This window comes from Ipomoea triloba, chromosome 15, assembly GCF_003576645.1.
Source record: "Ipomoea triloba cultivar NCNSP0323 chromosome 15, ASM357664v1".
Taxonomy (NCBI): Eukaryota; Viridiplantae; Streptophyta; class Magnoliopsida; order Solanales; family Convolvulaceae; genus Ipomoea; species Ipomoea triloba.
The window spans coordinates 12,370,390-12,384,495 of NC_044930.1; the positions used below are offsets into that span (position 1 = coordinate 12,370,390).

At 35.8% G+C, this 14,106-nt stretch overlaps 1 protein-coding gene across 1 annotated transcript; it reads left to right on the forward strand.

Annotated features, from left to right (window-relative positions):
- The first annotated feature begins 1,791 nt into the window (after positions 1–1,791).
- On the forward strand, positions 1,792–14,078 carry LOC116005693 (protein SUPPRESSOR OF QUENCHING 1, chloroplastic-like). The gene is made up of 17 exons (XM_031245935.1): positions 1,792–2,231; positions 2,753–2,853; positions 2,970–3,026; positions 3,109–3,203; positions 4,850–4,949; positions 5,130–5,188; positions 5,393–5,517; positions 5,834–5,960; positions 7,303–7,390; positions 7,617–7,695; positions 7,776–7,836; positions 8,031–8,106; positions 8,512–8,622; positions 9,859–9,954; positions 10,067–10,189; positions 13,697–13,894; positions 14,001–14,078. Exons 1-17 carry the CDS (start codon positions 1,871–1,873, stop codon positions 14,076–14,078), a joined length of 1,935 nt encoding a protein of 644 aa, XP_031101795.1. The 5' UTR covers positions 1,792–1,870.
- The last annotated feature ends 28 nt before the right edge of the window (positions 14,079–14,106 follow it).

A 14,106-nucleotide genomic window follows, 5' to 3' on the forward strand; every position in this document is an offset into this window, starting at 1 on the left:
GTGGCACATTGAAGATGGTTGGTCGGCACATTGAAGAGGAGTTACTTCTTACCATCATTATCAACAGCTCCACTACCATTGAAGGCTGACCATCATTGAATAACCGTTACAAGTCACAAAGTGTCGTTGTACCTCAAGTATAAGAAGAGCCCTGTTGTAGAGGAGGGGCCCAGGGGCCCACTTTCTGACACTCACAACATTACTGGACTGAAATTCACTATTCTACTGAGCACTGTACTCAATATTGTACTCAATACTTATACTAATAATACTCAAAATATACCGGTAACACATTATTACCGTCATATGTTTTAAAAAATTAAGAGCATTGTGGGACAAAACTCTAGTTAAATTTCAAAATAAAAAGAAAAAAAGGATAATAATTGATTTATTTATTTTTTTAAAACAACATTCTAGTACCACATAGAGTCATTTCTATTTTTTGTCCTACTGTTATTGGGGCATTGCTAATTTTAGTCCACTTCATTAGTTTTCGCCACATTGCAGCCAGTCTTATTTAGTCTTTGCCATTTTTAGTCCACCGTTAAAATTTTCGTCAAATTGCCATCCAAAATAAGAGTATTTTTGGTCTTTTCATGCTTTGGTCATCTCCTTGACCCTTTGCAGTGGTTTTCCTTACACATTTTCATCCATTGAAAAGGTCCAACGAAAGCCATGTGAGCCACATTACAAAGCCATGGCTTTCGCCGGACCTCTTCATTGGATGAAAATTAGTAAGGAAAATCACTACAAAGGGTAAAGACGATGATCAAAGCATGAAAAGATCAAAATACCCCTGTTTTGGACGGTTATTTGACGAAAATTTTAACGATGAACTAAAAATGGCAAGGACTAAATAAGATTGATCGCAATGTTATAAAAATTAATGAAGTAGACTAAGGGGGTGTTTGGTTATTGGCTTATCAGCCAAATTTTAACTTATTTGATCAAGTTTAGCTTCTTTGACCTACCAATAAGCTATTTTGAAGTGTTTGGTAAATGGCTTATTGGTCTTGGCTTATTGGGCCAATAAGCTGAAAATTGAAAAGCTAATGAATGTAGCTTTTTCTATTAGCTTGTTGGGATTAATGAGTATATTGACTATTTTGTCCTTTGAAATCAATGGAATTTACTTATAAATGGGTGGTGGGTTTGTTATTTTATAATAATAATAATAATAATAATAATAACAACAACAACAACAGGTGATGGGTTTGTCATTTTTAATAATAATAATAATAATAATAATAAAATTGAAAATAATTAATAAAAATTGTTTTAGAATATAATTTAATAAGAGTTAAATAAACAAAAATAATTAACTTATGTCCTTAAAAAAATTATAGATGATACCCAAATTTTATAATTATTTATTAATAAGCGTTTATCTTCTTGTTATATTTAAAGGTTAAAATAATACAATACACTCATACCCTTAAATGTCATTTTACATTCAATCAGCTACTAGTAAACAGCTAATTTACCAAACAGTTTTTTATAACCAGCTAATACAACCAGCTGATCAAACCAGTTAACGCAATCAGTCATCAACTACTAGCTAAACCAACCAGCTATCAGCTATAAGCTATCAGCCGTTTGCCAAACACCCCCTAAAATTGACAATGCCCCAATAACAATAGAACCAAAAATGGAAATGACTCTACCACATAAAACTCCAGTATATGCATTGTCAAAAGATAATCAAAACTCTATACACCCACAGATCTCAAGGGCATTTTCGTCCCATCACACGGAATACAACTGAAATCCCCTTCCCCGCCACTCGATACAGAATCAGGATTATTTACATTTCAGCCAAAGCCAAACAGAAAAGTATAGTGTGGTCTGTGGAGCTTGAGGCCTCACAAAAATGGCACTGAGACTATTGTCTCCGCCACTGTCCACTCTTTCTTCTTCTTCTTCTTCTTCTCAATCGAAGCTTGCGCAGTTCTCTCGCTCCAAACAGGCGTCGTTTGTCCGATTTTATCCGAAACATTTCGCGAATTCGGGGCGGAGAAAGTCGGGTTTGGCGGTGAATGCGTGCGTGAAGTTGGAGGAGACTAATGTCTCCCAGGCGGGGAACCAATGGGGAAAGGTCTCCGCCGTGCTGTTTGATATGGATGGTGTGCTTTGCAACAGCGAGGAGCCTTCTAGAAGGGCTGCTGTGGATGTTTTTGCGGAAATGGGGGTTCAAGTAACAGTAGAAGACTTTGCGCCCTTTACGGGCATGGGTAAAAACCCAATACTTTTATCCTCTTTTTTTTTTTTTTTTCCTTGTTGAAATACTTTTAAGTTTCCTCTGTTTGCCATTCACATATTATACATTTTAGACATATAGTTCACAAATTCATATGATATAACGTGCAAATTTCAAGTTTTCTTAGAAATCAGTGTGTATGAATCGAAGCAATGAAGCTTGGTGGTTCTCTTGCATTGTCTGTGTCATTGCCTATAACTTGTTTCATGTCATTTTCCTGTTCCTCTCCGGTTTTAGTGTTATAGAGCGAAGGAAAGGTTTAGATCATTATTGTTCCTTGTTTTACCTTTCATAGTACAAGAGTTTCATTTATTATCAAATTTCCTTTAGAATTTCAGTTAAGTTTCCATTTTCCTTGATTGTGATGCCTAAAGGGCTAAAGGAGTGATGCCAATTATTTGTTTAGAGAAGTTTCTGTCTTAACTTATCCTTCCTCACTTTCCTCTTGTTACCTGTTTCCTTTTTCTTTTCCAATTTTCCTCATGAATATGCCAGGTGAAGCGAACTTCTTAGGTGGTGTTGCTAATGTGAAGGGTGTTCATGGATTCAATCCCGAGGCAGCAAAGAAGAGGTTTTTTGAGATATATTTAGATAAGGTGATTGAAGTGTTTCATTTGCAAATATATTACTTTTAGTATTTTGTAGAATGAGATATCAGTTTGAACAGCTAATTTCTTTTCTTGATACAAAGCTTTGTGTCCTTGTTGTGTAGTATGCAAAGCCAAATTCTGGCATAGGTTTCCCTGGTGCCTTTGAACTTGTCACTCAGGTATGTAATATAGCTATGACTTTGATATTTTAATTCTTTGTTTTATTTAATTTCTCTTTTGCATGCTCAAACTGTTTGACAGTGTAAAAGCAAAGGTCTCAAAGTTGCTGTTGCATCAAGTGCTGATCGCATCAAGGTCGATGCAAACTTAACAGCTGCTGGTTTGTCGTTGTCAATGTGAGCTGATGTTGTTATTTGATTTAGATATTTGATGATTGATTTACTTTTTGGACTTATTAGTCATGTTATACCTTATGGATGGACAAAAATGTTCAAATAGAAAAATTATTAATGATTGGACGCCACAATACGAACAAGCTCTGATACCATATTAGGATTGAAGATTCGGCTGAGGTCACTCAACTAGGCTATAATGCAAATGGGCAAACCACACTAAAAGATTGAATCCAATCAATTAGCTAGTCTAACCCATGACCTTATAAACCCATATGTTTCTCTCTTATTTTTCAATGTGGGACTCTTAACAATGATGAAAGCCTTTTTAAGTGTTAAGAGTCCCACATTGAAAATATAAGAGAGCACATGGGTTTATAAGGCCATGAGTTAAACTAGCTAATTGATTGGATTCAATCTTTTAGTGTGGTTTGGCCCATGTGCATTATAGCCCAGTTGAGTGACCTTGGCCCAATCATAGATTATAACATTAAGTTTTATTTATTCATTATTTATATCTCACCACTGCCATATTTTCAAAAAGAAAAATAAGATTATCAAAGAGGATGTTCCGATTACTTGATTAGTATTCATATGCCATATCTTCCATGGGTGGGCAAAACCTATATAATTCATTGTTTCCCTATCTTCTCCCTCAAAAGAATAGCTTTTATCACACCCATCTCATGGTGTTACATTATCTTATTTCTTTTTACATAATAACTACTGCAGGGATGACAGAAGTGTTCCCAATAACTATGGAAACGTGGGCATAGGTGTTCCCCTTTAGTGATTTAGTTAATTAAGGACCCAAAATCACACATGATGGTCACATTCAATGTAAAGATGGGTATTTCAGTCTTTCCATAAATTTTTACTAGTTCCCTCTTCTTCTCACCAATTTGTCAACACCAGTTTGAAATACAACTGAAAATTTCTATTAATCAAAGTCATATTGTTGATTGAGAGTTTTAGTTTGAAGGGTCATCTTATATTTTAATGGCTATATGCAGAACTTTAGCTCTTTTGTGGGTTTGTAGATTTATTTGTTTCTGACAGTTTGGCTACTCAAATAGAGTTTTAGTTTTATTGTGGCTTTCTTTGTTGATGTTCTATTTTTTCTGAATTTTAATCAATATGCAGAATCTAAGATTTAGATTTAGATAGATTGGTAGGCAAGGAGTTTGATGGAAAATGGTGAATATAAAGAGGGAATAGGGGTAAAGAAGAGGGGATTTGTGAAAACTAATGAAAAGACTGGAATACCATTCCTTTCGTTGCATGTGATTAGCATGACTCTTTCCATCTGTATTTGATTGAATCACTAGTGGAAGATCACTTTTGTCCACATTCCCATAGTTATGACTAAAATTGTCCAAATTGAGAGCTATGTACTAGTTCTGGAATTCCACCATAGTGAGGTGGTCAAAACCTGAAGTAGTTCTTTATATTGTTTGACTTCGTTATAATTAGTTTTCTATATCTGTGCATGGCGATGACAGGTTTCCTTGAAGGCATGGTAAAATCTTAGAAACAAAGCTCAATTTACAAGACTTGTATTGTTACCAATTGTTTGTTTGCTTGCTTGTTTCCTCTTTATTTATTTATTTATTTTGTTTTTGACATCATTCCACCATTTTCCACATCAGGTTTGATGCAATTGTTTCTGCTGATGCATTTGAAAACTTGAAGCCTGCTCCTGATATTTTTTTGGCAGCATCAAAGATTTTGAATGTGCCCCCTAGTGAGGTAGGTTAACAGCCATTCTGTGCCATCATTATGTACATCTCCAAAATTTTCAGGCATAAGCCTCAGATAGCATCCTAAACTTAACTTTGCCTAGTACATAATCGTAAACTTCTGCTCTCTGTAGTTCTTATTGCTTGGAATTTTATGCTTGTACTTAATGCACTACTTATATTGATGCAGTGTGTTGTGATTGAAGATGCATTGGCTGGTATACAAGCTGCCAAAGCAGCAAAAATGCGGTATTGATTGTTGTTTCTTTTGGAATATCAAACAGGAAGTGTATATTTTGTGTGCGTAACACAAGATGATGCTATTTCTTCATGTTTCTGCATCCATCACTTCAGCATTCAAATCACACTGGTTCATATTTTAATGCTATCCACTATCCCTTTGATGGTCTTCTTAATTGCATTTTCTCTGGTGTTATGATATTCCAATTGCAGATGCATAGCTGTGACCACAACATTAGCAGAAGATACTATAGAAGCAGCAGCTCCATCACTTATCAGAAAGGGGATAAGCGATATTTCACTTGATGATATTCTCAGTGGTGGATCTGGTTCCAATAGTATGTAGTTCTAAAATCTAATGAGAAATTCCCTTTGTACCATTCACAATAATGATGAAGCTGGTCTATGCCAATTTTATGAGTAACATAATCTTGTAATTGATTCCTTATTAACTAAAGGAGGTTTCTTCCTTTCTACACAAACAAATTCCTTGTGTCAATCTATTTATCCTTTCCTGTGCTAGCTTGGAGGTTTCCTTTTGAAAGTTGCGAAAAGGCTGCTAGTGATGGGAGCCTGTTTGCAACTTCATGTTCAGTGTTAGTTTTCAGTTTCTATAGATTATGACCTGAGTTCTCGTGATGATAAAAATTGCAGATGTGAAGATGCAGGGTCCTCAACCTATCAATTATCCTGCACCGTCTTCACTTGAACCCAACAGTAAAAGGATGACACCAGTGCAGGATAAATACCCTACCATTGGTTCAGTCTCCTCAATTGGAGGGTAAGAGTGGCTCTGTGTCTGAACCAATTAATAAAAATTTAATCATATCACTCATGATTTCAATCCTCAATAATTTTGTGTGCTTTGTTTTCTGATCACTAATGCATAATCACCTATATTATTCATTTCTTGAGATGCTACCGGCTTGGAAAATGTCATTTCAAGGAGCAAACAGTTCATTAAAACCTGTTCCCATGTTTTAATGTACAATGCATAAGATAAATTGTACTGATGTTGCTGGTATATAAGTGAACTTCCAGAGTTCTCCACAAATGAAATGCCTCTTCCTGGATTCTCTCCATTTACTAGTGCATAGAAACTCAAAACCAGAAGTTACTGAACTTAATTCTCTGTTTTGTTGCACATTTTTTCTAAATAATAAAATGGAAAATGTGACTAGGAAAATCTTGGAGCCTTTAGTGTCAATCCATGAGGTGGTTCATTCAGTTATCTTTTAATCAAGGTTAGTGCAAAGTTAAGTTTAGTTGGCTAGCTTTACCTTTTCAATGCAATAGGAACTTTAAAATCAAGTTAAACCTTAATTCTCCAAATATAAGAGATTTTCACTTGAAAAAGCTATTCATTGCAGTGAAAATAGGATGTGCCATTTTGTTGTCATCCGGTTTTATAGATTCATAGTCTCTAAAGCAAACCCTTCTGAGACAGGCAAATCTCACAAAAATTATCAAAATGACTATATCTCTTCCATTTGAATGGAAAGCTGGGTGCCATTATTTTGTCTTAGGCTCTTTTAGTTAGTGAAAGGTGTTAGATAAATTTATGGACTATGAAGACAGTACCAGCGTATGAGCATACATGATGAGTGGGCTTCTTTTCTCTTTCAGTGAATTCCTTCCTTGTCTTTGATATATTCACACTTTGGAGTTTTTTTCAATGCAAATCAGAAGCTATTAATTTTTTGTTAAGTGTAATAAAAGCTTCAAATGCGCTTTTTAGGGATCATATTATTATTATTATTATTATTATTATTATTATTATTATTATTTTGTTTTTCTGAATGTTTATTTGTTGATTGTGGTGTGCTTCTCAAAATTTATATAGTATATCTGTTTGTTGGCTATTGAAAACACCTGATTTGTCAGTACATACTCTATATTTAGAGAAAACCTATAAGCTCTGGTACTTGGAATTGGTTTAGGGATTTCCTACATAATACAGCATTTTTTGCTTGTCCTAGTTTACTTTCTATTTCTGGAGGAAATTCCAGCTGCTAAGAATATATTTTCTACTTTATTTTTTTTTTTAATCTCCATCAGGATTAGCACAAATATGATATTCAGTCCAATGTTGTCATGAGGCTGTAGAAATAATTTATGGACAGGGTGCAGGTTTCACGCCGCAATGTTGTGAGATATGCAAGTTTGGGCATTGCTGCATCTTGTCTTTTTTTTGCCATCACAAACTGGAAGGTAAAGGTTTAAAGTAAAGGAGAGTGCTTGTGAGAAAAAAACATAAGTTTTGAGTTAGCATTTCCTCGAAATTTGCATTGTACTGTTTAATCTGGTTTTTATGTTTATGGCACTGATTTTACCACCACCACCACCATCATCATCATCATCATCATCATCATCATCATTACTCCTGCTATAAGCTTTTTTATTTTTATTTATTTATTTATTTTTTTTATTTTTGCAGGCAATGCAATATACATCTCCTAAAGCTATACAGAACTTGTTATTTGGAGTTAGCAGCCCTCCTTTTGGACAAAATGAAGGTCTCACATTTGCAAATTTTTCTTTTGTTTGTTTCCATCCCTACTTGTCAATGAGCAAATCTTGCATTGCTTGACTGCAGACACAGCTAGCTCACAGAGAATTCAACAGTTTATAAACTATATTTCTGATGTGGAGGGCAGGTAAGTTATATCCTACTCCATACTTCATTACTTCTAATAAAATTTTGTTTTAAATTTCTCAGGATATGAAATAGTTAATTCACTCTTTGCTTAATAGTCATGTTTAGGTCCCGTGTTGATCCTTAACATTTTGCACTTAGCCTACCAACTTCTGATTCTACCTATCTCATATTTCAATTCCTGGCTTCCGCTAGGAAAAATGCAACTATTGTGCCAGAGTTCCCATCTAAATTAGACTGGCTGAATACTGCCCCTCTTCAGCTGCGCCGGGTATAGACAGTATCCCATCTTTCTATTTTGTGTTTTTACCCATTAACTCTAGCATTCATTGTATATTTCTGTATGTTCTTCCTCTTTACTTTCTTGCCTCAGACCTTTTTCATTGAACTTTTAATCTTCCTATAGAATGCTTTCAATTTGTTACGCATGGTGTTATAATCTTATGCTTGGCCGTTGAAGAGAAACTCCTGTAAGAGGTTCCCAATGGCCAATGCTCATTTCTATCTTCTTTTTCTTAACCTTTTTCTTGCTCTTTACTTTCTTGCCACAGACTTTCTCAATCTTCACCTTTTCGTCCTTTGGGAATATATAACAGTTTTATGGGAAAAGTCTAGAAAGGAATTGTAAATTTTACTCATCAGTCAATAACATAGATTTTCATCTTTTACTGGACAGGATTTGAGAGGCAAGGTAGTTCTTCTGGACTTTTGGACATACTGCTGTATTAATTGTATGCATGTGCTGCCAGATCTGGAATTTCTGGAGAAAAAGTATAAAGATATGCCAGTAAGACTACCTTTTCCTCATTCAGTTTTTGATATGTTGGTTCCATGTTTCTTCTTGATGTACAATGCTGTTAATTCCTACTTATCGAGCTGCTAATATATAATGCATCCCTTGTATAACCATTGAGTTCTTTGAATCTCTATATCAATGGCATTCTAACTGTGTAAATTCTCTCTGTAGAGTCATTATTATCTAAGTCATTATAACAACTGAAGAGGTGAAGCAACTATGTGCAGAAATGGAGCTGCTTAAATGCTGTAGCCTTTAACTAGTTGTTCAATCTTTACTCCTTAAATTTGATTTTTTGTGAGTGGAAACATTAATTCAGATTTTGAACAAGTGGTATGGAAACTTTGCAAGCTCATATATGCAAACAGTTTATTTTCAGAGAATCATAGGTTTGCTAAAGAGTATGAATCTCTAACAAGTATCTTTATCTTTATCTTACAACAACGTTTAGGCATTGCTAGGGTACAACTTCACAATTAGTTATTTGTTGATGGTAGTGAGGCCAATTAGTTTTAACACATCTTTAAGAACAAATTTGTAATTTGGTGCTAAACTGAAATTGGGTTGCATCCAAGGAGGAAAATGAACTTGGAGGGAAAGAGCCCACAAAATTCAACAATATTTTGCTTGGAAGAGAAATTGAAAAGGTTTGCTGGAAAGATAGCTAGTCTTAGGGGCACAAAATATACACAGGTTTTAGATTTATAGTAGTGCTTTATTTCCAAATTCATATTATGATGGGTTTAGCATAAATGGGAAAATAAACAATTGAAGATGGTACCAAATCAAACACTTGCTTTATTAGGCTTTTGCAATCTTCATCTGTTGTTGGGTGTTAGTTTTACTTCACATTTCTAGTCCAGGTTAGTCCAGTTGAGTGCTTCAGTAATCAACTGCAACCTGTAGCTTGAAGGAATCTTTTAGTTCGTAGCCTCACGCCCTCACTTTCTATCAAGCGTCTTGTATTGGAAACTGATACTGCAATGAAATCTTCTAAAATTTTAGTTTTGAAAGGGTGAAGGAAAATAATATTGTTTGAGTAATGTTTTTCAGAAGAAAAATGAATGGAAAATTAGTACTTTAGAGCTGTGTCTCTGGATCAAGGAGAATATTCAGGATGGATTTATAAAATATTTCCAATTCAGTCTTCTCATTCTTTTTTCTTAACATGTTTGTACAAAAAATTCCTGAGCCAAGTAGATAATTTATAAATGGTTAGTCTTGCAGTTTGTTGTAGTGGGAGTGCATTCAGCAAAGTTTGACAATGAGAAAGATCTAGAGGCCATTCGCAATGCAGTATTGCGCTATGAGATCACTCATCCAGTAAGTGATTACTTAAATTTGCTACTCTGTATTTATTTTTCTTCTTGTTATACTTTTGAATTATCTTATATCCTCATTGCATGTTCAGTGACTGGTCCCTTTGCAAACCTAGGTTGTCAATGATGGAGAGATGAATTTATGGAGAGAATTAGGTATAAGTTCCTGGCCAACCTTTGCCATTGTTGGGCCAAATGGCAAGCTTCTTGCACAAATAGCTGGTGAAGGTCATAGAAAGGTAATAATTTGTCTCTATCTAGTCTATTTTTTCCCAACTATATTCCTCCAGCAATTGCAAAACCATATTAAGCTCAAGCAAAGTGCAAATGAGGATAATGAATATAGTAGACAATATTTGATTAGATATTACATAAATAAACCCAAAGCTAGAGATTTTGATGACTTGATTGTGAAGGTTATTTCCTTTTTTTTTCCTTCCTTTTTATCATCCCAATTTCACCTTTGGTTTTCCCCTTTTTTTCTTTTTGCATTTTAAAAGAGAAGCCTTTGTCCATTTCAACTGGCTGAATTTTGGTGCAGTGATAAACAGGAAATGGCAAATGTTCTAGACATATAGTTCATTATTAACTGTAAAATTGCTGCATTTAATACAGTAAGGGTGTGTTTGGTTCGCATATGAGATCGGAATCGGAATGGGTATCAAATGCTTGGCAATGGTAATGGGTTTTGGTGAAAGTATTTTGCATGTTTGGTAGTTGGGTGGAATGAGAATGACTATTAATAGTTGGGGAAACAATTGAGGAGGAAGGGATGAAACCCTTATTTTATTAGGGAATGTGTTTTGCAATTAAGGGGGTAATCAAAATCCATAAAATTCAATGACATCTTTTCTCTTAAAAATACTGAAGAAATTGGTAGGCTCTTATTATTATTCTTTTAAATTGCGTGACATATACTTTTATGTTGATGGCTCAATGTTTGTTTCCTTCCCATTTTCACATTTTCCCTTTAGAAATATGTGTCAATATCCTCTTTGCTAGAGTTCATCTTTCTTCTGTTCAATTCATTTGGAAAATTAAAGAAAATGACCCTCTTAGGCTTTGTTAGGGACATCAGTGGGATTTGAGTGTGGCAGTAAGATTGGAGTAGTGATAATGAGATTGAAATGGTAGCAGTTAGACTGGTTAGAGATAAGTGAAAAGAATGGGTGTCTAGGAAAATAGCAGTGATAGGGAGATTGGAAGACATTTACATGAAATATAGAAATAATAAATTTTATATTAATATTTTTTTAAAAGTTTTAACAAATAAATAAATAATATGTTAAACAGTGAATAGGTTTGAATACTAGAGTGTGTTCTTCTATATTTCTGTGTGTTTAGAGTACAAGGAGATAGCCCTATTTATACAAGCTACAAAAGGAAACGAGCCACATAATTCAAACCTAGCTTGTAAGGGCTCTCACCCACCACCCAACTTCTCTAACACTCCCCCTCAAGCTGGAGCATAGATATCAAACATGCCCAGCTTGTTACATATATATGAAATTCGACTCCCACTTAGCCCTTTAGTGAACACGTCAGCTAGCTGATCACCACTACGGACATGCATAGCAGATATCAACCCATGTTGAACTTTTTCTCGTATAAAATGACAATCAACCTCGATGTGTTTCGTCCGCTCATGAAAAACTGGGTTGTTCGTGATATGTATAGCTGCACGATTGTCACACCACAACTTAATAGGTAACTTCACCTCCACACCTACCTCTTTTAGAATATTATGCACCTACACTATTTCACTGGTCACATGGGTCATAGCTCTATACTCGGACTCTGCACTTGATCGGGCTACAACGCTCTGCTTCTTACTCTTCCACGAGACTAAGTTGCCTCCCACAAATGCACAATATCCTTTCGTAGACCTCCTGTCATCAGGCGATCCAGCCCAATCCGCATCAGAAAAAGCCTCAACACCTGTGTGTCCATGATCAACATAGAGAATCCCTTTCCCAGGTGCACCTTTCAAATAATTCACAATGCGAACAGTTGCGTCCCAATGAGTCCGTGTAGGTGAACTCATAAACTGACTTACCACACTTACTGGAAACGCAATATCTGGACGAGTAATCGTGAGGTAGTTTAACTTCCCCACTAACCTCCTATACCTGTCAGGATCTTCAAACACCTCCCCCTCACCTGCTACAAGCTTGCCACCTTGTTCCATAGGCGTATCACATGGTCTGGACCCAAGTAACCCTGTATCATCAAGAAGGTCCAACACATATTTTCTCTGCGAAAGGAATATGCCTTTCTTGGAGCGAGTAACTTCAATACCCAAAAAGTACTTTAGTACTCCCAGATCCTTAGTATGAAACTCAGTCCCAACGAATGACTTAAGACTATCAATTCCACTTGCATCGCTACCTGTGATTACAATGTCATCCACATATACTATCAACAAAACACACCCATGGTTAGTATGTTTATAAAAGACAGTATGATCATACGCACTCCTTCGCATTCCAAACTCCATAGCAGCACTGCTAAACCTCCCAAACCATGCACGTGGGGACTGTCTCAAACCGTAGAGAGACTTCTTTAGTTTGCACACCTTCCCAGACTCCCCCTGAGCAACAAACCCGGGCGGTTGCTCCATGTAAACCCCCTCTCCACGGCGAGTCGTTGGGCAGAATCACCGTCGCGATCTGACGCCGGGAAACCACTCACACGCCGGCGCGTGAGTCTCTGAGCAGAAAGTGGCGGCGGCGCGTAGAAGCTCCGATGGCGGTGCAACTCCTCCTCCCGGCGTCGCCGTCCTCCCCTGAGTATTACCCACTCACTCACCGCTCTGATACCATGTTAAACAGTGAATAGGTTTGAATACTAGAGTGTGTTCTTCTATATTTCTGTGTGTTTAGAGTACAAGGAGATAGCCCTATTTATACAAGCTACAAAAGGTAACGAGCCACATAATTCAAACCTAGCTTCTAAGGGCTGAGATTAATTCTCTCACCCACCACCTAACTTCTCTAACATAATAATTTTATTTTATTTACAAATTATAATTTCATAATTAACAATTTTTTATATTAATAAATTTGTTAATATAGAGCATATTCAGAAATCTTCTCTTTACTTTCGTAATAGTTATAAAAAAATTGCAAATATATATTAAGAAAATATACCAAAATTGGGCGAGGACATCGCCCAATTTTGCTCAAGGGAGCATGAGGCTCCTCTATGAAATGGGAGCCTCTTGCTCCCAAATATAATTGAAGGTAGCTGTTTAGCAGCCCTTTAGGATTGGTAGTTCAATTTTTTTAAATAAATTTAAATTAATTTATAATTATTAGTTATTATTAATATAAATCATGGGACATGGGGGATGTTTTGGAGAATTTCTCTCCTTGTGCCCCCAAAATGTTCCCACAGTGGAAATTTGTACTATAGTGTTTGGGGCGGTGTGATTGTATTTTTGCACCACACCACATGCTGGTCATCCAAACCTCCAATTTTAGGCATTTGGAGGCTCCCAAATGAAGCCTAATCATTTGGAGATGTTTGACTAGGAATGCTAAGCATTAAAAAAAAAAAAAAAACCTTTCAGTAGAAGTATATCCAAATTCATTCTTTAATGAAAGATTGAATTTTGAGAAATAAGGTTCTTTTTCCAATAATTATCAATGCCTTGTTGCTCTTCGTTATATATTTACTGGTGTGCTGTCTATAACTCAATAATAAGCTAATTACATAACAGTTTATATTTCTATTGCTTTGCCTAGGATCTTGATGACTTAGTTGAGGCAGCACTTTTGTTCTATGGTAGAAAAAAGCTCTTGGATAATACTCCCATTCCCTTGAGATTGGAGAAAGACAACGATCCCCGCTTGTTAGCATCCCCGTTAAAGTATCCTGGTAAGCTGGCAGTTGATGTCCTCAATAATCGGCTATTCATTTCAGACAGCAACCATAACCGAATAGTATGCTCTCTCTCTCTCTCTCTCTCTCTCTCTCTCTCTCTNAGGTTTCTTCCTTTCTACACAAACAAATTCCTTGTGTCAATCTATTTATCCTTTCCTGTGCTAGCTTGGAGGTTTCCTTTTGAAAGTTGCGAAAAGGCTGCTAGTGATGGGAGCCTGTTTGCAACTTCATGTTCAGTGTTAGTTTTCAGTTTCTATAGATTATGACCTGA

Bases quoted from the DNA above. Each gene is read 5' to 3' on its own strand.
- LOC116005693 (XM_031245935.1), top strand. From the start codon at position 1,871: ATGGCACTGAGACTATTGTCTCCGCCACTGTCCACTCTTTCTTCTTCT. The intron at 2,854-2,969 runs GTGATTGAAGTG...CTTGTTGTGTAG, and splicing joins TTGAGATATATTTAGATAAG to TATGCAAAGCCAAATTCTGG. The intron at 5,961-7,302 runs GTAAGAGTGGCT...ATTTATGGACAG, and splicing joins TCAGTCTCCTCAATTGGAGG to GGTGCAGGTTTCACGCCGCA.